The sequence below is a fragment of the Varanus komodoensis genome, unplaced genomic scaffold (genome assembly GCF_004798865.1).
Source record: "Varanus komodoensis strain SLA01 unplaced genomic scaffold, ASM479886v1 scaffold16, whole genome shotgun sequence".
NCBI lineage: Eukaryota > Metazoa > Chordata > Lepidosauria > Squamata > Varanidae > Varanus > Varanus komodoensis.
The window spans coordinates 16656748-16682564 of NW_025335468.1; the positions used below are offsets into that span (position 1 = coordinate 16656748).

General features: G+C 41.3%; 1 protein-coding gene across 3 annotated transcripts in view; it reads right to left on the minus strand.

Annotated features, from left to right (window-relative positions):
• The window catches only part of GALNT18 (polypeptide N-acetylgalactosaminyltransferase 18), a 332287-nt gene that overhangs the window by 53281 nt on the left and 253189 nt on the right, over positions 1 to 25817 (minus strand). For all 3 annotated transcript variants that reach the window (XM_044425517.1, XM_044425516.1, XM_044425518.1), the window contains exons 7-9: positions 22197 to 22382; positions 19020 to 19157; positions 15169 to 15264 (exon numbers count right to left, since the gene is read on the minus strand). In XM_044425517.1, coding sequence (XP_044281452.1) covers positions 15169 to 15264; positions 19020 to 19157; positions 22197 to 22382 — 420 coding nt within the window. The remainder of the gene's footprint in view (positions 1 to 15168; positions 15265 to 19019; positions 19158 to 22196; positions 22383 to 25817) is intronic.

Consider the following 25817-nt stretch of genomic DNA (forward strand, 5'->3'; position numbering starts at 1 on the left):
TTGTATGCAAGTTGGATCATGTGTGGTCAGCTCTCCATGTTCATGGGAGTTAGGAGTGCAGGATTCCTGTGAAAGTCAGAAAATGCCAATATGTCTAAGCATCCCCCCAACACACACACACACACCTACCTCCCAATGGGTGGGGCTCAAGGCATGCTTTGGAGGCCTCCTCTCTACCCTTTCATTTCCTCACTCTCTATGGCGATGCACTGGAGACTCTCCCTCTCTCCTCTTTTGCTTCCCCTCTCTCTATGGTAATGATGATTTTATGCAGTAATTTATTAAAATTAATAGGCTTTATGACAGTTCTTTTTTGAGTATGGGTTGCTGTGTAACTCAGACGTTTGTAACTCGGGGACTGCCTATACCACTCCATACTTGTATGTATGGGATTGAATTCAGCTCAGAACCATCTTGTACCCTCCAGATGTTTTAGACTTTAAGTTCCATCTGCCTGAGCTGTAATGGTCAATGTTCAGTAATGAAGGGAGCTGTAGTTCAAAAAACTGGAGGGCTCCACTGGAGAAGGCTGCCATAATGGGACCTCTAAAGAGTAACCTAGAAGTTTAATGAAATTTGACTCTGGTTGAAATTACTCTTTTATTCTGTAAATGACAAGACACCTCACATAGGGAAAAAGATTAAAGAAATGTAGAGGGAGAAAACCAGAGCAAAGCAACTCAGTACAGTTTGCCCCAGGAGGGAGCAGGTTTCTCCCTTGGCTGTTTCTCACATTGTTCCTCACAGTCCTTACTTACTGCTCATAACCACTCTCGGCAAATTAATTGGTTTGTAGACATTTACTTTATTACAGACAGTGTAATGAGGAAACATATGAATTGAGAGGTCAAAACACAAGGATAAAACCTTCATCAGACACACATTGTATGCCATTTTTCCCAGTGTTTTGCATGAGTCCAGGGACCTTTTCTGTCTGATGCCAAATGAGCCAGCCAGCTTGGATGTGCCATGAGAGAGAGGAAAATATCTCCCTAGCACCTCATGAAATGAACCTGTGTAGCTTAGCCAAATACCTTCCTTGCTCTTTTTGATGTATCCAGAAATTACTAATTCTATAAAAACACATTTTCAAAGGCACTTAAAATGTTTTTTTCCTCCCCCTCAAGTGTTTGCTTGTCTGTGTCCAAGAAGGTTATTTTCTTCTCTAGAGTCTTGTTGGAGTATAAGCTTGGATGGCCAACTGCAGCAACCTGGTTGATTTGATTAGCTACTCATACACTGAAACTGTTATGACTTCAGGAAACGGAGACTGTCTCAGTACAAGCAAGTTCCTTTTTAGCCTCCAGCGTCCCTCAGTGAGGACATTTTGCCCAGCAGAATTCATTTAAGGCTACCATAAATGTCACTGTCATATCTCTGTCTGCGAGAACTGAAGGTCTGAGTTGACATTACATCAATGATGGTTCATTTATTACAGAGTTGCTCTGCTTGTTTTTCCTTTTGGTTTTAAATGACCTTAAAAAGAACGGGCATTTTTTTAAAAAAAAGCAGAACGGATCACTTTTTAAAATCTTGTGTTAAAAGTGGAACAGCAAGATGGCCCTCCAGCAGAAAAAAATGGGAGAACTAAAATCACTCCCTGATAATGCCTGTCACTCAGGATTACTGTGACGTATTATTCACACACAGAAAAGGAAGATTCTGCCTTACTTAAAAATAAAATAAATTTCATGCACATAATTGCACAATTGCACATAATTGTAACCCAATAAGCCACTGAGACCCAGAAGCTTCAAAAAGGTACGTGCTTTTCTTTCTCTAAGCAACTGATTGCCACTAGTTGGTGCATCTAGTCTGACATGGCTACCAGATGTAGGTTTCCAATCCCATAACTGATTTTCTCCTTAATTATTTGGGTTAGTGCTGCAGCTAGTTCTGGACTTTCAGGCCAACGTTCACAGAATGGTAGAGCTGGAAGGGCCTAGAAGGCCACCGGTTCCAACCCCCTGCCCAGTTCAGGACTTCAAGTCATACCATCCCACCCAGATGTTTGTCCAGCTGCATCATGAATGCCTCTAGTGTGGGAGAGCCCACAACCTCCCTAGGTAATTGGTTTCAGTGTTGTACTTCTCCAACAGGAAATGGCCCTGCTATCTAGTTGGAATGTGATTTCCTATAACTTAAGACCATCATTCCATGCCCTGTACTCTGGGATGAACAAGAAGAGATCTTGCTCTTCCTCTTTGTGACAGTCTTTCAAGTACTTGTTGAATGCTATTATATCCCCTCCCAGTCTTCTCTTCTCAAGGCTGAACATGCCCAGTTCTTTCAATCTTTCTAACAGAGCTTTGTTCCCAAACCCTGGATCATCCTTGTTGCTGTACTTGGAACCCTTTCCACCTTTTCTTCATCTTTTTAAAACTGTGGTGCCCAGAACTGGACAGTTTTCCAGATGAGGTCCGACTAGTGCGAAGTATAGGCAAACTAGTACTTCACATAATTTGGAAGCAATACTTCTGTTAATGAAGCATAATATAGCATTTGCCTATATAATATAGCATATTTAGCTTGTGATCTACAACAATCCCAAGATCGAACTGAATTTGAATTTCATTCTGTTGTTTTCAGCCTAGTACGCCAACCTATTGAGATCACCTTGAATCTACTTTCTGCTTTCAAGGGTATTTGCTATTCCACCCAAATCTGCGAATTTAATAATCATTCCCTGTACTTCCTCATCCAAATCATTAATAAAAATGTTGACCAGCACTGGGTCCAGGACTTAACCCTGCAGCACCCCACTTGTTACATCTCCCCAGTTTGAGAAAATGCCACTGATGAGCACTCTTTGAGCCAAATTTCATATCCAATTGAGGATACATGTAATAGTTATTCTATCTAGCCCACTTTTTGCTAGTTTGCCAATCAGAATGTTGTGGGGCACTTCATCAAAAGCTTTGCTGAAGTCAAGATAGATGCTGTTCATAGCATTCCCGCAGTCCAACTTGGGAGGTCACCCAGGTGAAAAAATCAAATTAGATTAGTCTGTCAGGATTTATTCTTGAGAAATCCATGTTGGCTGCAAGTGATCACTGCATTGTTTTCAAGGTCTTTGTAGACTGACTGCTTTATAATTTGCTTCAGAATTTTTTCAGGGATTGATGTCAGATGACTGGTCTGTAATTCCCAAGTTCAACTTTTTTTTCCTTTCTTGAAGATGGGAAAAACATCAGCCCTTCTCCAGTCATCTGGCACTTCCCTGTCTTCCATGAATTCTCAGAGATAACAGACAGTAGTTCAGAAAGTTCATCCACTAGCTCCTTTATGACTCTAGGATGGAGTTCATTGGGCCCTGGAGATCTGAACTCATTCAACTAGACGATCCTTGACCAGTTGCTTGTCAATCTTGAGCTTCCATCCCTCACCTTCAGCTTGTACTTTTCCCCTCTGTTAGGAAGGATGTAGATCTTCTTTTGGGAGAAGACTGAGCCAAAGCAGGAATTTAGCACTTCTGCCTTTTCATTGTCATTTGTTATCTTACTGTCCATGTTGAGTAGTTAAACTCTTTTTTCAACTCCCCCCCCCCCCGGATTTATCCTAAGAAAGCTTTTTGTTGCTTTTAGCATCCTTCACTACCCTCAGTTCATTCCTAGCTTTAGCCTTCTTGAAGGCATCCCGACAATTCTGTGTTTCCTGTCTATATTCTTCTTTGCCTTCCTTTTACTTCCTACACATGCTCTTTTTTGTTTTCAGGTCTCTCATACATTTTTGTGAAGTCATGTGAGTTTCCTCTGTAGTCTTCTGCAGTTTTCCTTGTTGGAATTGTTTGTAGTTGCGCCTTTAGAATTTCTTTTTTTAAGATTTCCAACCCATAATGGACCCCTTTCCCCCTTAGAGTCTCTTGCCATGAAACTTTGCCCCCGCGCTGTCCTGAGTTTTCTAAGTTTGGCTTTCTTGAAAGCCAGGGTACATGTTAGTCTACATTTGGCTTTTGCTTTCTTCATAATTTAGAATTCAAATGTGGCATATTCACTTCCCCCAGAGTTCCTATAGCTGCTACTTTGTCCCCTACATCTTCCCTCTTGGTTAGTATTAAGTCAAGGATAGTCAGTCCTCTTGTTCTTTCCTCTACTTTTTGTTGGAGGAAGTTATTGGCAACATATGTTAGGTAATACCTTGGAGGGGCTGTTTTGGCAGAATTTGTCTCCCAACAGATATCAGAGAACTTGAATTCCCCCATAATGATGATATTAAGCCTCCTTGAAACACTGGCAGTTTGTTTTGTCCTTGTCTTCTCCTTGACTGGGTAATTGGTAATGGACTCCGACTATGTTCCTTTTATTCCTTGTACTAGTCATACTGGGACTGCAGGTGGCGCAGTGGTTTAAACTGCTGTGCTGCTGGGCTGGTTGATCGGAAGGTCGCCGGTTCGAATCTGCACAACGGAGTGAGTTCCTGTTGCGCAGTCCCAGCTCCTGCTCCTCCTTGCAGTTCGAAAGCATGCAAATACAAGTCGATAAAAAAGGTACCACTTCGGTGGGCAGGTAACAGCGTTCCGTGCACTTCGGTGTTTAGTCATGCTGGCCACATGACCACGGAGACTGTCTGTGGACAAACGCTGGCTCCCCTGGCTAGGAAACGGAGACGAGCACCGCCCCCTAGAGTCAGGCATGACTGGACATAACGTCAAGGGGAAACCTTTACCTTTACCTTTTTACTATTCATATTAATTCAGATGGAACTACTAGGCTCATTCTCCTGCATTTCTTTGCACAAATACGTATCTTTAACATAAAGCGTGGTTCTGCTCCCTTTCTGTTCCTTCTGAATTTTTTGAATAGGTTATATCTGTTAGTCATTGAATTTCAGTCACAGGAGTTATCCCACCAAGTTTCAGTTATACCTATCAAGTCGTATTTGCCCTCATGTATTAAGAATTTATGTTCATGTTGTTTGTTTCCCATACTCTGGGCAGTAGCCTATAGACATCCAAGACCACACGGATTATACTTCTATAGATGTTAATGTTGAAGGCCAGGGAGTCCTTCAAAGCAGCACAGGTTTTGTATGGCAACTTGTCTCTGGGAGAGAGCTGGGCAGTGCCTCTCCCTTCCCCCATAACCTTCTTACCCAGCTCCACAGTTTCTGTGACTTGCCCTTTTTGAGGGCAAGCTTGGGCTCTCCTTGTGGACAGCCATAGACCATCATGTGCTTAGGGGAGGCCTCCAACTTTGGCTGCTGCTTCCCACCAGCACCTGTTTATAGTCAATGGGTCTTATTTTTATTTATTTATTTAGAAAATTTCTATGCCGCCCCATTCGCCGAAGCCTCGGGGCGGCTCACAACATAAATCAATTAAAATAATATAAATTAACAATATAAAATAAGTTAACAATATAAAAGTTAACAATATATCTTTCTCCTAAGTAGACTTATGTAGGTGTGTGGTAAGTCAATTACTTACTCTTGAGTAGACATATACAGGTGTGTGGCTTATCTCTTTGTATGCCCACCCCAAACACACACCAGCTTCTTTACTTCTCAGTAGATGCTGCACTGCATAGTCTCTTTGCAAGCATTACTGTTTCACTAGCAGGTTCCAAGATGCCCCATTGCCAAGTCTCTCTCCTTCCTCTGAGCCTTTGCTTCCCCAAGGGAACCACTGTCAACACCCTGTACTTCCCAACATAGGGGGACCCCCAAATATCCACAGATCAAGATGGCATCAAGACAGGAAACTCAACTTCCATTTCATTCCTGATTTTTATGAATGTAAAATGCAGAACTGCACATGCCCCCCTGCCCCCCAGGACTGGCAAGCAGTGTTGTTTAACATAGCATGGAGCAACAATTTTAAGGCATGGAATGGCAGGGAGAGAGAAAAGTTATTTGTATCCTTCATAAATCTAAGGCATCTCTAAAGGCCATTAAGGCCATAGCTAAAATTACCTAGCTGCACCAGTGGTTTCAGTTAGTCATTTCTGAAACATCTGCAAATATTCTCCAAAACTTTCTACACAGGAGGATAGCAGTAAGCAAAAGCAAATGCTTCTTTACTAACAGCTACAAAGAAGAAAGAATGGCAAGAACAACCTACTGCCAGCATCTTTCACCTCTTATTCAGACCATAGGGGCCATCAGCCCAGGGCTGCCTGCTCTCATGAGCAGCAACTTCCTAAGTGCTCAACTTCCTAAGCAGAGAGAGGTCTTTCCAGCTTGACTGCTTCTGGTTCCTTAATTCAGGAGTGGGCAAGCAAAACAGATTTTATGCACCTCAGTGTCTTTGGCAGGCTCCCCCTGAGCCTTCTCTGCCTGCTCAAGGTGAGGGCAAAGCCCTACTCACCCAAGCAGAGACAGAAGAGTGCTTTAGAACATGTGGATCCTGCAACAGCTGCACTTTCCAAAGCCTTTTTTGCTTGGGTAGAGAGTTAAATCCCTGAATGAGGAAAGCAAGGGCTTTGGGCAGGACAGATCCATGCTTTGCAAAGGCCCACCATTCCCTCTGTGTGTGTCTCTGTAGGGCAGATGGGGTTTTGTGAATGGATGGGGGTAATGCAGCCTTCCCCACCTGAAGCCCTCTACATGCTTTGGATGTCAGCTCCCAGCATTCTTGACCATTGGCCAGGCTGGCTGGGTTTATAAATGAGATGATCTTAAGATAATTCTTATCTCACATTGTACCTGTCTTAAGATCATCCCCAGTGCACACATTTCCCCTCTTATTTATTTATTTAGAAAATTTCTAGGCCGCCCCATTCGCCGAAGCCTCGGGGTGGCTTACAAATAAATAAATTAAAATACATAAATAACAATATAAAATATACATAACTGTATAAAATAAGTCACCCTGGCCAAAAAACTTTAAACTAAAAATAACTTTAACAATTAAAATGACGCTTGAATAAAAAGGTCTTCGCCTGGCACCGAAAAACAAATAACGACGGCGCCAGGCGGACCTCTCTGGGGAGCGCATTCCATAGATTGGGCGCCACCACAGAGAAAGCCCTCCTCTGAGTACTCACCCTCCTAATTTCCTTCCCGGAGGGTTCCCGAAGAAGGTCCTCTCCCGCTGATCTCAGGGGGTGGGCGGGCATATATGGACATAAGTGCTCCTTCAGGTAAGCGCTCCTTTTTGTGTGTTTCAGGTGGTTCTGTTTTCACCCACAGCTGCCTTGGGAAGCAATGTGTGAAGAATCCATTGTAGGGGTGGGAATCCATTGGATTCTCTGGGCCCAGCTCTCTGGACTCTGGTCTACTTTGACACAACTGTGAGTCCAAGTTCCTGGAAAGCCTGCCCTGTGTTTGTATGGTGTGCGCCAGGAATCAAAGCCCTCATGAGCGTTAACAAGAAGCTCCCCTCTTCTGTGCCAAGTTCAGCAGCCTTTGCTTGTGCTGATGGTTGTGCAACCTTTACTCTACCAGTGTTTGTAGACTTCCCCTCAGCTCAGCTCACTTTCTGAGACAGGGTGGAACACAAGCGGAAGTCTGCGAGGGATTCTGCAGAGCCTGGACACATCCCTGGCCTTGGGTATCACCTACTACCACCAGATGACCCTGACATGTCCCCTCTGAGAGAATGTTGGCCAGTTCTTGTGGGAAATAAAGTTTGCTCACTGCTATTTTAACTGGCAAGAGATTTTATGTAGAGTGTTTGGCATGTTTTCTTTTTTACTGGCCCTGCCATTTGGAAAGGTGAGGCAACTGCTGAAAGAAGCTGAACAAATTTCTGCCTTCTGCAGAAGAGACAGGACACATACCTGGGGCTGAACTGATGTATTTGGGAAGGGAGTCTGAGGAACGGAGGCAAATAGTAATGCCAAAAGATGAAGTTCTTAATCTTATTGACAAAGTCAAATCATTGGGCCCAGATGGTATCATTGGGCCCATTCTAGCATTCTTTAAGAATTCAAATGTGAATTGCTGATCTTTTCACTTGCTACATATGTTTACATGAAGGACATATGTAATATGTCCCAGGACAGAGGACTGGTTAATAGGCAATGAAATACCAACTTTTAGAAAGGGATCCAGGGAAAATCTGGGAGATTAGAGACTGCTTAGCTTAATGTCTGTTTGTGGCAAATTGGTTGAAAGCATTATTAAAGGAAAAAACCAGTATGCTTATTGAAAGAGGTGGCATGGCTTCCTGTCTCACTAGCCTTTTAGAGTTCTTTGAGAGTGTCACTGTACATGTTCATAGAAGGAATCTGGTGGATGCTGTTTACTTGGACTTCCAAAAGGCTTTTGACATATTCTCTTGCCAAGATTCCTGAGTGAATTTAGCAGTTATAGATGAAGGTGAGAGGCCTTCTTATGGATTAGTAACTGGCTGAACATCAAAAAAGAATAGCAATACAAATTAAGTTCTCCCAGTGGTGTCTCACAGACCCGTGCTTTCCACCTTGTCCATAAATGATTTAGAATTAGGAGTTAGCAGTGTAGTAGCCAAGGTTGCCAATGATTCAAAACTATTTAAAGTAGTTAAAACAAAAAGAGATTGCACATCTTCCTACTGGGAGAAAAGGTATTAAAATGGCAAATGCAGTTCAATGTAAACAATTAAAATGAAGCACATTGGGGGAGGGACAACTTGATGAACTTAGTATGCAGCTGTTGTGAAAAAGGCAATCATGTTAGGTGCACAAGAGAATGGAAATAGAGCTTCCAAGGTCATATGGCCCTTACATAATTCTATGGTACAGCTCTGGACACCACACCTAGTAGATATTTTACAGCTGGGAAAAGGGTGACTAAAATGAGCAGCATCTCCCCTATGAGAAATGTTATAATATTGGCTTAGATATATTGTTTGGTTTAGAAAACAGGTGAGCAAGAAGAGACATGATAGAGGTGTACAGAATTATGCATGGTACAGAGGAAGTGAATAAGGAGACATCTTCTCCCTCTCCCATTATGGGAGAACCTGAGGTCATCTTATGAAACTGTTTTGTGAGTGATTCAGGACAGATGGAAGGAGGTGCTTCTTCATACAAGGCACAGTTTGACATGATGGCCCCCAGTCTGAAGACCCTTAACAGGGACTAGACATAAGGCTATCCATGGCTACTAGGCTTAGTGACTACACATTCCAGTGCTCCTATGTACCCAACCACAGTGGAACATGGATGGGAGTGTTGTCCTGTGGGCTGATACTTGGTCACTGTGTGAACAGAGGAGCTCGCCTGGATGGATCCTTGGCCTGATCCAGGAGGGCTTTTCTTATGTTTGGAGGATAACCAGGGAGAGCTTTTCAGCTGCCCCCTGTAAGTCCTCAGGCCATTTCTTCTGCTGGGAACAGAGATGTGCATGCCTGTTCTGACTCCCTAAACTGCCTTCAGGTAAGGTGGAAGATGTGATCTCATCACCAGTATTGAATTAAGATTCTTCTGGCCATCCAGTCAGCTTTCATTTTTGGAAGGGTGGGAGGAGAGCCACCTTTTCTGCTTCAGGCAGCACAATATCGGGACAGCTCCAGCTTTACCAGTGAGTCATTTCATTTCCCCTTTGCTAACAACATGCCTATTATGGCTTTTGACAACTTTTGCCTGAAAATAACTTAGGGTAACAGTGGACCTGGCTGAGCAAAACATAAGCACTCCAACATTCCATTCATTTCCATGGGCAAGGCCTAAGCAGGAGCTTAGCTGAGCAGTTCTGTGGTCCTGGGATGCTGCAGATCTCTGCAAATCCCTCCCTCCACACCCACTGATGAAGCTACAAGCACAAAGGAGGAGATCTGATCATGCTCTTCTCTTCCCACCTGTCCTAGCTATCATGGGAAGGTTTGCAATTGCTGTTTTTTCTAAGAGGTCAGGAAAAAAGAAAGGGGGTATCTTGGTTGGCAGGGAGGGAAAGGGTAGCCATTGATCTGTATGATCCAAAAGTTTATCACCATTCCCTATAGACTGAAAGTAGGGAAACTAGATCTCTGGCCCCTCTGTGTATTGATGGAACAATCCATAGGATTGCACTTTAAATCTCTGACTGTAATCAATGATACTGAGCTGAATTATGACCAGTGTAACATTCATGTGCTGTACAAACATTTTGGCAGTGCAAAACTTGCTTCCAAGCATGTGAAGGGGGGTATTAAAACACTTGCAATGCACAGAAAAGCATGGACTTTAATCTGCAGTTGAATGTCATCGAAGGCACTGACACTAGCACATTTCTTAACAGGAAATACAGACAGCTCTGCTGATAAACAGTGCCAAAATCTCCATTGGAAAGATTCAAGCCATCAACTGAGAATCGGTAGCCCAAATAATCCTTTTCTTACATGTCACCATCTATTGAGAAAACCAACTTTCCCTCCAATTAAATTTGGTCTAGTAATTTGGTTCTATAAATACTTGCCCTACAAAATTGAAAATGTTCCCTGTAGATGAAAAAGAAGGGAAAAAACCTTGATGGCAAAAGGAATAAATATCCTTCTTCCCGGTACTTCTATTTTCATGTTGTTTTCATCCAGAACTAATTAATTTTGAAAACTAGGGTATAAAGAGAAGCAACTTTTTGAACGTACTCTCTTTTCACTGCTGTGTTTCCATAAATCCTAGCTAATTGCAAAATAATACACAAATTCACAACAATATTCTCAATAGTGGCATCTCATACATACCACATTTCAAGGACTTTATATAGCTACTTGATATTTCATGGGTCATGTTCACCATCAGATGATTTAACATTTGGGTCACACAGCTTGACCCAATGTGCATCCACTACAATTATGTAAAATGTTCATCTACCTTCTCTTAAATATTCTCCCCAAAACCTGTCCTTTAATTCACATATCCCTCTGAAAAGTATTTTTGCCTTTTCTGCAATTAAACTACCATATGTTTAACCTGCTCCTATTTAGCACAGTTTTAAGTATTTTAATAGGCATTGCTTAACAATGCTTTCTAAAATTCGGGACAAACAATGAATGAGATAAATACCCTGATGCATATCTATTAAGCAAAGCATAGAATACTTGCCTATGATTCAGACCAGCTTTGATCTGGGACCACGAAGCCACAGTGTTGTGAGCCAGTCTTGAAGCAGATCAGGGCAGAAGGCTTCCTAGCTATGGTCTTTTTATGTTAAAGCTGACTAGCTAGGCTGACTTTATGAGACAAGAAGAGTACTGGAGATATCAGTAACAAATGAAATTAGAATACTTTCCATTAGGGAAATGTAGCTTAATGTTGATTCTAAACTGAATACCTCTCCTCCCTTGCAAACCAAATCGAGCTGACTCCAACTTCCAGGTGGATCACTCTGCTTATGGGCCAATCAGCTGGAATACCAGGCATGCCCTCTTAAACCAGGACATATGATTGGACTGATGATAATTTAAGTCCTCACCCACCTATTTCTACTTGCCCACTAGAATTTCCCACTGAACTTGCAACTGTCTGTTTCTCAGCTACTGCCTGGCATTATTCTTGGCATTTCAGCTGCAAATTCCAACCCTGCTCCCACTTCCACATTGGAATCAGAATCTGAGTCAACAACCTTCAAAGGCTGTATTATTGGAGGAGTGGGCCCAATACCTACACACAGATCTACCACAAGACATGCAATCTTTGCCATGAATGGTGCTGAGCTCAGAATCTGAACAGAGAATGAGATGTGCCCTCATGCTAGATCCCCATCTCCCTTCCCAATGTGATATAACAAGGGCCTGGTGCTTTTACTGTCCCCTATTTGCATCTATGGACAGAGAGACCCCAAATAATGTCTTTGGAGTTGCTAGGACTTCACAGCCTCTATCTCCCGTTGGGCTACAGCTGGGAAACACATGCACAGAAATAAGGATGTCAGAGAATCCACAGCAGGCTCAAATGAGTTCACATCTGTAAGAACCCAGCTCATTGATTCTACAGTAGATCAGCTTTTCCTGAGTCATGCAGATTCTGCAGACTATCTTTCCTATTTTCTGTAATTTAAGCCAATGTAGTCATAGAAAAATAATTTTAAAAAGCCACAAATGTACATTTCTTTTATAAAATGTCATAATATGCAATTGGGGGAATTTGTGCATTTTCAGGCATGCAAATTTAAGCAAGTGTGATTTAACACACATGTGTTTGTGTCGAATCTGATTCTGTCAATGAGTGGACAATGGAATGAAAAGCACCTGACAAGGGTTTGGACTATACCTAGGCTGTGTTTGTTTCCCACCATTCCAATTTCATTGAGTAATGGCTGCATGCTGCAAGCTATCAAGCTCTGGAAAAGAAGGAGAGAACCCCTCTCCTGCTTCCTGCACTGGGGCTTCCATCGTTTCCAGAATGGGTTGGGAAGCTGCAAGAAAGGAACAGACGGTAGGAGCATTCTTACATTGCTTTCAACCCCACCAAACGTGGACAAATGAAGATTCACAGAGCACAACCCATCTGTGACATACTTAGGAAAAAACATCTTGGACTGCTTTTTCCTAACAGACGAGCAACTCAGAGTAGTTATTGTGCACAGCCCCTGGGGGGAAAAAAGTCAGCATGGTATATGAAGCACAAAGATACAGTCAGAAGCAAATGTTAGCACTTCTCCCACATGGCTTAGCTGCAGAAATTGTTGTGGCTGTAACATTCATACAAAGTCCAGTTCACCATCACTTCTCCTCAAATCACTACCTACTAGTGAAGGGTCCACCTGTTCAGGTGCACAGGAAAAAGTGCAACATAACATCGCCTAATAACCACTGAAGTGATGAGAAAGAATTATCAATGCATCTGAGAGGTACTGCAAACTGTCTAGTGATTAACAGCAGGAGATAAACAAGTAGGAAAGCAGAGGAATGTGCCCTAAGCCAGCTGGGTAACTGGGTTCAGTTTATTATGTTACTGAATGGGCAACATTCTGACTTTCTTACACAAGCAAAACCATACTGAAGTGCATCTTAAATGAAGTGCTACCTCATCCAGTATGGGTCGTCATACTAATTTGAACAGATCTGAATGGCCTTATTCATCCTATGTCAAATCTGATAATCAAAGGGCTTTCCCCTGCCCCAGCCTTTCCCACCTGGCCATCTCCAGATATGATGGACTACAACTTCCATAATTCACAACAGAAATTGTAGTCCAACACAGAAAAACTAAACTAAAGAAGGCTGCCCAACACCACCAAGGGCCGTTTCAGAAGACCAATAAGATACAGAGCTAAACTTTCACCCTAGAAAGATTTTATAATACTGTCTTTTATAGTACCAAGGCATTTCAGGATTGTCTCAATGACACTGTTAAAACTAGCTTCCAGCATAGTTCTGTCAAGGTTAAAATGATGCTAATTGTGAGGGAAGCATTTTGTGTGCCTCTGTACTATAATTTCAATTGGAATTTGCAACAGTGTATTTCCAGAACTGTGCTTCAGCTAAATGACACAGCAAAACAGAGTTACAGAAAATTCCCAGAAGGTGGAAAATAATGCCTCTCAGTAACAAGAGGAAGTTAGTTACTTGGAGAAACTCTCTTTCTGGGTTGTAGAGCTTGTACAGGCAGCTGCTGGTTATCAGTATAATTATGTGTGTTGTGGTGGGAGCGTGGACAAGGGAATAAGCTCCAGCCTGTTCAGCATGTAAGCAGGGTGGACAAGGCCCTCCGAGATCTTCCTCTTCACCATACATGATTTATTCAAGTGTGCCCCCACCCAGTGTGATCAATATTAAAGGCAGTCAGTAAAAGAAGGCAAACTTCACTAGAGGTGAAAATGTAACTCACATGGCTTCTCATGGAGTACAAAATCTGAGCAAAATAGACTTCAGCTTGCACCAACTTTCAAAGTAAGAAAAGCTCCTTCTTTCTCTTTGGTATACATTTGTTTACGCCATCTCAAATACAATGATCCTCCTTTGCAGAACAATCAAATAATGTAGTTGGCAGATGCATGGACAATATAAAATTAAAATCCACAGAATAAGGTATGATGAAATACTTGCATTAAAGTAGAAGCATTTTTCCTATTATTATGACATACTCTGGGATAAAGCTACCATACCAGACTCTTTTATTAGATACTTCTTACTAGAAATAACATTATTAAATCATGACCTTTTTATCACTACTACTACAATACATTGTTATATTATTTAAACTTCTGAGAGCAGGCAACAAATGATCTCTTCCCATATTCTAAAGGTAAGGTGAAGACGGTAACTATGCAATATGAGTGCATATGCATCACAGATTACATCCTGCAAGCCACCAACGCTGCTCAGCTTCCTCTTACATTTAAACCCTTGTGCACAGCTTAATGCAAAGCTACTTTCTCAAATCTCTGCAGGAACAAGAACTGCAAGGAGCTGCCCTTGAATGACTCCTCAGAGTGCTAAGTTATACTCATTCCGAAGGGTCAGGTGCAGAAAGAGTTCTCGGCAAGTCGGCTGTTTCCATGGCTTCCCTAGCAAGAGGCTCAGGAGGAGGTGTGTGTCTGCAGCTACACTACGTGGTGCCCCCTTGTTATTTATACATCACTGGTGCAGCTCTTTGAAAACGGAGCTAGCGTTCCTCTGGCTCTCCTTCCTCCCGTCTCACTGTCTACCTGGCAGTCCCTTCATAATTTACTCCTTGAGTTAGTCCTTTGCACACTTCAAGGCACACAGGACAGTGCTAGAAATAACACCAGCATGGGAACCGGGTACCTGACTGCATCCCATCCTTCCACAGGGTAGCAGAATATTAAACAGTGGGACCAGTTTGGTTCTGGAGCTTTGCTGTTTCTCTGAAGAATGGAAAGAGCCACAGAGCCTTATTTATTTCATATAAATAGAAATGAATTTCTTGGAAGGTGTGTGCATTAAAAAAAATCACCTCAAGGAGTTTACAAATGCTTTTCAAAAGCAAATTCCTAGAATTTAAAAGAATAGCCGTGCAAGAGACAAATGTCCTGCCGTTGCATTCACATTAAGGATCCTGTTTAAAAAGATCAATAATAGAGGTCCATGCCAACCATTCTTGGTAAATGTAGCCCTGTTTCATTCTTTTGTTCAGTTCTTCTAGAGTGAATAAATGAGGCTTCTTGACAAGGCACTAATTAATAGACCAGTGATTCTTAACATCATGGCACAAATAATGCTCCCACTTACTATAGAATATCTAATAAACAGTCCAGGGAGGAATTGTAGTAGGGAAAAAAACATTGTCAGCTGCAATATGGTTCCTCCCACACATCCCACTAGCAGCAGCAGCAGCAAGATACAAGATCATTAGTCTCACTAACCTGTGGTGTCATTCCATGGCAGATATACATGATTGGAATATTTTCTGTGTCTGGCCCCTGATCAAGGCACAAATCACTTTTTAGGGAATTCTGCAGCTAGAGAATATAGAGAAGGGAAAAACAGAGGCCAAAAGAGAGAATATCATATTAAAATAGGGCACATATTTTATCTGATTACAACTATATCAATAAAATAGAACTGTTCCTGTTCTTGGCCTCTTAGGTGGCCAAACTGCCTTAACCTTCCAGAAGAATTGTGGACTTTTAATTGAGGTTCCAAAATTTTCCCAATGGGACGAGAAACTTTACATCCATAAATTTCCATAATTAATTTTAGGATGGATGCCATAGTTGGAATGGTATGAATCCTTGCATACAAAGGATTCCAAGTTCAATCCCTGGAACCTCAAGGCATGTAGGAACATAATAGCACTGCTGAACCAGTACAATGGTCTCTCTGGGCCAGCCTCTTGTTTCCACAGTAGCCAACAAGGTGCCTCTTGGAAAACTCAGAAGCAGGACAAGGCAGGAGCGTGCTCTCTCACTGTTGTTTCCCAAGAGTTGGTATTCAAAGGCATGATGTTCCTGGCCCTTCACCTAGTATGTAGCAGTCATGGAAGACAGCAACTGATTCCATGCAGCTTTATGAATTTCTCCAATCCCTTTCTAAAACCATATATAAGGCATCCCTCCATGAAACCCTGGAAAACCACTGCAGCATTATTGCTGACAATAATGAGCTAGAGGATCCAAAGATATGATAGGTGTAAGAAGGGTTCCTATGTTTTAGAAGGCCCCTGTTTCCTAAAAAGAACCACCACCACCATGAAATTAGGTCGAAATGTCCTCATTAATCCTAAACTCTTCGGTGTGAGAACAAATCCCCTGAACACAGTGGAATTCCTTGGAAGGACACCAGTGAGAGCTTGGCCGATTTCCAAAGATTGCTCTAATAAAACTAGAGCAGAGGCCACCTCAACTAAATTTATGAAAGCAACACATGCCATGTGACAAAAGAACAATCGGTGAGTAGAAGAACTGTAGTGTTCACTGCTGATCTTAACCACGTCGACACATTTTCACAGTTTGCACAGCACCCTTTAGTAGTTCAGGTTTTCCTATGAATGGCTCTGGGAAACCTGGCACAGTTGATACCGTTGCTGACCTGAATGTTTAAGTTATGCCTCTCAAATAAATGCTAGATTAATCCAATTAGTTGTCACACAAACTTGGTTATTCTACTGGCATAGTCTTATTTTTCCCTATTTTTATCTGTTATCAAAAAGTCCTTAAACATCATTCTTACAAAAGACTTTTTCCCATTAAGTGGGAATCTTACCTATTTTTAAGAGATACTGGGCTAACTTTAGATTTCTGATAGTGAGAAAAGAAACTATCTGAAACAGGATTATGGTGGCAGGTGCCCATCTCAGTCTACAATCCCAAACATACATACATCCAATTAAATATAATATGATGAAACATACTTTTGACTAGCGTTCTAAGAACAACCATTACTTTTTATTAATTGTAATTGTAAGACTAAGACTTTTCTACTAGCTAAAACACCCTGCTGACATCTTCCTTGTATTTTAATGTTGAGCTATATCCCATCTGTTCCTTATGTGCTGACTGAGTGTGGAAACTGTGAAGCTGTGGAATGCAATGACCTTTACATGGAATTTGAATGAACAGATGTTAAAGTTACCAAGCATTATCTAGCAGAGGATTCCCTAGGCTAAGGGTCAACATCTTTTTTGAGGACAAGATGTTTATGGGTGTCCAGAGTTACATTTACAATCTCTCTGGAATGGACTGCACTCTCCATGCACACACTTGTCTCCTAAATTGTTAGGAAGTATCTGTTGCTGAAAGAGTTTGCAGATAGATTCCTTGGTGTGCCAGTTGTACTCATTCCTACAGAAAGCAGCCCTGTCTGATCATTGCCTAATCAACATGAAATGTCACTCATGTTGCTGATCTACAGTATTTAATCTACAGTTGCTAGATTTATATACTATGCTAAATGTGTATCATATAAGCAATCATAAGTGCTACTTTTGTCTACTCCTACAATGCCCCAGCCTGGTTTGCACTCACCACTCATAAAGAGCAGTTGAACTTTCCCGTCTGGGCACTTTTGTCCCTTTAAATTCATCCCGTACTTATATTAAAGGAAAAAATGATAATCGCCCACACATTGCATAGTCAATGTACCATGTAGTTTAGCTCTTGATTACATTAAGATTAGATTACTCCAAGGGGCTTCCTATGAAAGATGTTTAGGAAATTCTGCTGATGCAAAATGCAGCACCCAGAGAATGGTCTGAAGGTTCAAGAATGCTCCTATGATTCTATTTTTCTTAAACTAGTGCTGACTTCTCATCCATTTCTGGGCTGAAGGCAGTGTGGCTGCCACTACCCACAAAGCTATAAATGGCTGGAGATGGGCTTTTCTGAAGGAGCACATGGACCATGTTGCTCTTCTCATCTGAGGTTATGCTTCATATCCCCATGCCACTGAAGGTAGGTTTCGTTGTGAGGCAAGACAGTTGGATGCCCCAACCATGGAATTCTCTCCCTGGGAGGTCTGATTTTCCCAAACCTCCTGGGTTTGCTTTTCCCAGTGATTTTCTAGCAAACTGTGAAAACTTTTTATTATTTCTGGAGGAGGCTGGTGACTTCTGCACCACTGTGGCTCCTTATGCACTGCAGCTTTTATTTTGAGCATTATAAAAGCTATCCATGACACTCACTCCCAAAACAGGTTCACGACCACATGGATAAGTCCGAAATAAAAGCTGCGGAGGATAAGGAGCACCACTGACGTGGATGTCACTACTCTCCCATGTTTATTTCACCAAACCTTTGGCTGCATTTGAGGTTTTTGTTCTGGATGCTGTGAAAGTATTTTAGCTGAAGTAAGCTTTCTGTTCTTAATTGTATTCTTATATTCTGCATTTACACAATCCTCTTCTTCTGTGTTTTCTCCCATGAGGTAGGCTAGACTGACTGTGTGTGACTGGCCCAAAGTCAACCAGTGATCTTTGTGGCCAGGTGAAACAGAGGGTATTAATGCATTCATTTAGCACTGAAGATATGCTCACAAGAACTTCAGTAACCTGGCTGCCCATGTATACAATGGCAGTCCTTTGCAGCCTAAAAATGAGTATGAGAAGGTCCATTTTTTGAACACTTTTCTGCTTCCTGAAGGGAAAATTATTCCATGCCTCAAGCAGGCAAGTCTTTACAAGCCTCTCTTTGCCGATGCAGGATACATGCACATTTCTAATGAACACATTCTGAACAGTCAGACACGTTTTTATTTTAGAAAAACCACCACGTAAATGGAGGCAGAACCAGATACACATTAGAGTAGCACTGTCAGCTTCTGTAATGGGCTGGCAAACCAGTACTCTCCAGATGTTTCAAACTACAACACCCAGCCAGAATGGGCAGTGGCCAGAGACTATGGGAGCTGTAGTCCAGAATATTGGAAGGTTGTGTTGTATCAAGTAATCTTTAGATTGTCAGTTAATAAATGATCCACAGTTTATCCTGAGGTTTTTACCTGAAAGAACAATTGGCATGCCAGAACAATTTCAATGTCAATCAGGGGCACATTGTATTGTATTTTTACCGGCTTTTGTTCTGCATTGATACCATGTTGGTTTTGTACCTTTCTGTTTTTCAGTTTTTGCATACATCGTACTGGATCATTGCTCAATTTTCAAATAACTACAGTGTTTGACCCATAATTGTATGGGCAGCTTATCAAAACAGTTAATATATAAATGGGAATGTTTCCTGTTTACTGTGAAGGACCAAGCTACAGAGAAGAAGAGTCTTACCACCCCATAGGCAACGGTGTCTGAGTACATTCTCATTTCCGGATACACACTGACAAGATACCACCGAAAGGTCTTGCATTGCAGCTTTTTCCTCAAGGCTTTCCTCTCAGAAATATCACCAATGTCGATTCCGGAATCCTGTGCACATGAGCCAAAAAACATGACAGAGATGTAAAGCCATTCTTCCCACTCCCAAACTGTTTATTTTGCCATTCCCTGCACTGCTTTGTAGCATTCCAAAAAATGCAGCAACATAGGGTTATGCACTGAGCAGAGACTAACACAATTTGCTTCCAGATATCACTTGACATTTTAGCTTAAGCAAATAGGTTATTTTTGCAAGTGTATTAAAAGATTTTTAAAAACCATCAGTTTTGATCCAGGGGCTTGATGCAGACACCTTCCCAGTCGGCAGATGACAGAGTACTGGCTTTAATGGATTTTGAATGAAATTCCATAGCAATAATTTATTTAAATCAATTTCCAGATTCCAAAGCAAATTGTATGACATGGTACCAAGTTGCCTTCAGTGATAAATAAATCCAGTGAGCAAACAAAGAAACAAGTACAAAGTGAGTTGTCTAGGAGATCATCTTTCTGCTGGCAAAGCCATGGCCCTAGTTTACAGCTTCCACTTGCTCTCTTTCTTGTTTCACTGCAAAGATGAAACATCCTGCTCACTTTTTTTCAATTGTCGGCTGTCCACCTCCCCCCTCCCCCGCCCTTTTAAATGTTGAGAGAAGCATTTCCATGATCGTTTCTATTAAATGCATTTGCAAATCTCTTTACCTCCCCTTCCTCCTTTTATTACATTTTATGGTTAAGCCTTGGCTGGTCTAACACAGTTTTGTGGAGTTCAAAATACACGAGTTCCATAAAGAGCCTGTAAGTGCAGATCAATAATTTATCTCATTATAGCTACACAGCAGAGATTTCTAGAGAGGCATCTAAATGCAAATTCAGGACCAGCATCTGACAGGAAGTAAAATGAGACATTTTTACTGTAGATTATGCCCTTGCACACAGCTCGAAACACTCAGACAAAATACTGAATAAATAAACTTTGCATAAAAATATTATCATTCAGTAGATTAAAGAGAGAACCTTGTTCAGGTAATAAATGCCTACAGTCTTTCGACCCTCCCAGAAAAAAGGATCAGATTTTTATTCTTTTTAGGTTCACAGTATCTTGGAGAAAATTGCCGCTGCACAGGAGCGCTTTCCACGTGCGCTCAGTGCTGATGGCAGCACAACTCCAGCACAACAGGGGAAAGTTGGGAAGATGGGTATCCTGCAGGCAGGAGATGGAGAATGGCACATCCATACTCAGAAGAAGGTGTCCTGTGATGGCTGGTTTAGGTGGCCTTAAATGTATGAGAAATCAAAACTATTTCATGTGGGTGGGCTGAAATAATTATTTTATAGGATACCTCCATAGTTCAGTAAAAGCAATTACAATATACATATCAGAAAATTCACATTTTTTCAGTTCCAGTATAATTAATAATCATTGGGCTTAAAAATACTTTATGATGAAGCAGAGTCATGTCTTCCATTCAAGCACATTGAACAGAACATTATTTCTGCCACAGATGGACAGGGACACAAGAGGTTAAATCCTAGAAATTATAGTTGTAATTTCTTGTACCTGGACCCAATTTACCTTCCTTTCTATGATGCAAAAGTGTGTGTCATTAGGTTTGGTTGAATTTTGTTTTATCTTAACCCTTTATGTCCAATATATATCTAAAGCAGAATAATTTTGCAGTCAAGGACCTATAAGTGTAAAGCCAAGTCCTCTGTTTAAACTTCAGTCTAGAAACAGAAGTTATGTTCCTTCGATTGCACACACCTTTTTCTGCCAGAAGTCAAATGAATGATTTTTGACTCAGCTATGAGTTTCTGCTAGGATTCCTCTGGTGTCATGAAAGATTTAAACTAACTGTCAATAATTTTATTTAGGACAAGTATTGGAAGGTAGAACCAACATTTTCTCCATTTATTGATGGTACTTCTATGTTCTTTGTTTTGTCAATATTTACAGATGCAAATCTACTTCACAAAGATCTGATTACACTCCTGCCAGCAGCAGTGAAGGTGAAGATAATGAATAATAAAAATGTCTGCTTGATATACAGTGGAAAGTTGATTTAAGGGAATGTGCAGTGCTGGTTTCACAGAAAAGTTGATTTATCAAAGTTGGTTAGCTAGAGGTACAATAAAGCAAGACATCTCTAGTCACGTGATTTCTATTTATCAATAAAAATGCTTCCCATTCTAGACCACTAAGTTACTTAAAAGTAGGGATGGGTGGGAAATGTGTTCCATCCAGTATTTATTCACTGGAAAAAAATGAAAAAAGGACAACTAAAATGATCAAAGGACTGGAGTAATGCTCCTAAGAGGCAAGGTTACAACAGCTGAGATGGTTTAGGTTAGGAAAAAGGTAAGTAAGGGGACATACGATAGAAGTGTACAGAGTTGTCCATGGTGTGGAGAAGATAGGGATACGAGCATTTTTGCCAACTTCCATAATACCAGAAGCCAGGGTCATCCCATGAAGCTGATTGCTCGAAGATCCAGGACAAATAGTAGGAAGCACTTTTTCCCACAGGCCATAGTTAAACTATGGCATTCACCTCCATGAGATGTAATGATGCCCATCAATCTGAATTATTATTATTATTATTATTATTATTATTATTATTATTATTATTATTATAACATTTCTATGCTTAGAAGGGACACATTCATGGAAAAGAAGGCTATGAAGGACTACTAGTCCTGATGGCTATATGCTGTCGCTGGTATCAGAAGCCTTGGTACACAATTTCCTGGGGAGCTTGGGCAGGAAGGTGCTAAGCCTATGGCTGGCCAGTAAGTAACTGGTTGGCTGCTGTCTGAATGGCTTGCTGGACTGATCCAGCATGGCTCTTCTTTTCTTATCCTCATACCTGCTGAAGCAACTGATCTGCACATCAAGATTTGCACTTTCCTGAAGTTAGCACTTTGTTCTCCACTCAAAAAGCTGAGCTTGTCAGGGAAAGATTTGCACAAAAATCCATAGACAATAGGAAAGTCCAAAATGAGCCCAACGAGCAGTCCAGCAACTCATGAACTTGATGGGGACTTGGAATGAAGATTTTATGGGCACATCAATATTCATGAAAAACCCACCTCTTGGGGGATATTCCATGCCATGTAAACATGGCTTTTAAATTCATCCATCCAGACCTCAGCCACTCTTAGTGCATTTCTTCGGACATGAGTCGTCAGGTCTTCTGTATACGGCTTATGGGCTCGTTCAATGTGAGCAATCCTAGAGCAAGGCAGAACTTCAACACTACCGCCACACTGCCATACCTAGAAACAAAAAAGTTGGACAGTTTTGGTAACATCTTAGCATTTTTTTCCATTCCATTCAGAACGTACAAGCAAACTCTTCTAGGTGGATCTAACTGCTATAGCTCATTAAGTGTGAAAACCATGCTGCAATTATTCTGTTAATTTCACCATAGCTTTTCAGCTCTAGCATAAACATAGATCTAACCCTGTTTCTCACTAGCAAAATCACCCCAATGCCTAGATGTTCACATACACTGAATGGCTTCTGTTTAATTACTCAGACCTACCCTTTGCTTGGGAACTCTTTACTTGGGGACAAGTCCCATGGCATTGAGCAACATTTACTCTCACGTAAGTGTGCAAAGCAACGCAGGCAATGCCATCCTTATGAGAACAAGAGGGGTGAAGTGGGGTGTCCCCAGATCTCAGTTCTGGGTATGCCAGCACTGCACAAGAGGGACTGAGCCCCCTTCTATGTGGACAAAGTACTTTCAGGGTGAAATCTGAAAGGGTAACTATAGAGCTAAATGGAATGCTTGGAATTATTCTTCTGCACCAACTCTGATGCAGGTGATTAACAGTCTGGTGATCTGTCTTGCTTTACAGTTCACTGGTCAAAGACTGAATTGATGCCAATTGGATCTGAACTGATGCCAATATCTCACACTGTATTCTGTGTGGCAATACTGAAATTTTAATGAGGCCCATATCTTACTGTTTATTTGGAAATACTTACTCCAGAAAATGAGCAGTCTAAATCTGAGTAAATAGATTATCGAGATCTCACAGCATACAAATAGATGGATATTTCCAGTTTTTCTGAAGGAACATCTTCTTCTGTAGGTGCCTACCTGAACCCTCAGACCATCAGCAGAGGTCCTTGTCAAAGAGCTCCCTCCAAAGGAAGCAAGGAGGGTGACTACTAGGGGAAGGGCCTTCTTGGTTGTGGCGCCCCATCTGTGGAGTCAGCTCCCCAAAGAGGTGCACCTGGTACCCACTCTTTGTTCTATCCAGCTCTGGGTGAAAACCTTTTTATTTTCCCAAAATTTTAATAGTAAGATTTGTATTTCCATTTTTACTGTATTTTACTACTATACCTCTAGATTGATTTAGCTGCAGGCATGGCAGGTGAATCATTGTTTTATTTTTTATTATATTTATACTAATTATATTATTGTTATATTACAATGACTGTTTTATATCAATTATTGTATTTTTTAAATTTTGTGAATTGCTCAGGGAGCCTCTGGGCTGATGGGCAGTGTAAAAATATAAACTAACTAATAAATAATATTTCCAAAGATGGGGTAAGGTAACACACTTAAGATGAATACAATCACAATCACAATAAAATACAGAGGATTATATGTGTCTAATGTGAGCACATTATACTTTGCAAGCATTTTCAAAACCTTATTGCTCTGTTCTGTATATTTATCCTCCCTGCAGGTTGGGTTTTCCAGATTTTGCTTTATATCATAGGGCTTTTTTGTGGGCCAGTACTAAATTAGATTAGATTATTCACTTTGATCAGTTTTGGAATTTTTATGTATCTACCCTTTCTCTGAATGGATGGTATTAGATTTGTGGAACTCTAAAATGGATAGGATTCCTTCTACAAATATGACAGCTGGAGAGGTGTAGCATGTAATATGTCAATTACAGTTTGATCCATTTCTTCATGCTAAGTTGACTCTGCAAGGAAATCAAGTTTTAATAATTTGTAAGAAAATGTTTATGTGGCAGACATGGATGGGTGAGTTGATTTTTCCCTTGGATTAATTAGTGGGTGCTGATGATGAGTTTTTGTCATTCTTAGTTTTGTGTGCCAAATATGATTTTCCTGCTATAGCTGAATAATCATACTTGCGATTGAAATATTTATTAGAATCTAGGTTTCTGTGTGCTATTCAGAATTTGCTATTGAAAGGACTCATTGAGGTTGATCACTGATATTGTCTCACAATCAATTATACTGATCCATTTACGGATGCAATTGACAGCTTGCTGTCAAAACAGGGCTTCCTTTAACATGGTGTTTTTGACAGGGTAACATTTATGCATCTATCCCTGTCAAGCAAACCCTAATCAGGACCCTCAAAACCCCCCAAATTCTGACAGGTACAAGGCAAAAGTGACAGCTACCATAAATGAAGTGGCTTGCACTTTCCCACTTTCCCAAGCACCTACACCATCAGGAAAGGGTGGGAAAGATGCAGGAGAACAGTCAGAACTACAGGATCTCACTGCAAAAAGGGTGTTTTTAATGAGCAGAGATCCCTGCCTTTTGACACCTGTCAATAGAGCACAATGTAAAAAGTAAGCCTATTTACACGAATACACCTCACCACATGTACAGGATCAACTATTAAAGAAAAAATGAAAATATCTGTGCAAATTTCTTAAACTTAAAAAAGAGGGCTGAATCAGCAATGACCCTTCTAATGTGCCACTTAAGCATTCTGGAAGGCCAACAGTGGTGACACCTCCAGGACTGCAAAGGGCTATCTAAAAAAAGGGAAAGGGAAAAAGCAGGAGGGTAAAAGCAGAAAGGAGCAGCGGGGAACTCTGAGCAGTGACAACTGCTCCGCTGTGCCACTTGGCAGCAGTGAGTTGACTCTCACTGGTGGTGACATCAGCAAGCCACAGGAAGGTGGGGTTTGCTGCTCTTGCCAACCGGCTCAGTCCCTGCTCCCCTGTACCCAGGATGCAATTGCTCACCCAGGTTCAGACAACATGACAACCCATTGGGTGCAACAAGCCCAAGAATAAGCCACGGGTTGTCGGGATGGCTTGTTGCCTACTAACAAACTTTCCTGTAGGAGTCACATGATATGGACCCCCTGTGGCTAGTTACTCAGTTTCGTGTAGTGTCATGCAAATTCAATATGAGGTAGCAATCCTAAATATAGGTACTTGTTTGCACACCCCATTGAAATCAGTGGAGTTTTCCCTGAAAAGGCAGACCTATGTTTGCATTGTGGAGGCAAAAACATGAAAAGGTTCTCCCCACTTCCTCACTATTTGTGTTAGCAGACTGGGAACAAAAATTGTCAGCTGGAGTCCATATGTATGTTATTAAACATGCAATCTTGCATTTCCTTGGGCAAAAAAGGCCTACAACACCAGCGTATCCAGGCATGCTGGCAGATGTAGGCCATTTTTTCCTGTTTAGACATGCATCAGACTGGACCCCTTGGTTAGCGATAAACACTCTGGCGTTTGTGCCATGACAGTTGGGATGAGAATACTCAGAAAATAAGTTTCTGGTAATTTTCTGATCATGTTTTCTTTCAGACTCCCCCCACATGACTGCCATAATTTCAGGGTTGCTGTGAAGAATACTTGATGAAATTCCTCCGCTGTGGCCTGTGCACAGAGGATGGCCATTTCTGAGTGCTGTTCTAGTCTAAATATTGTTTAATACAATGTTAATATTGTTGAGGGGAGCAC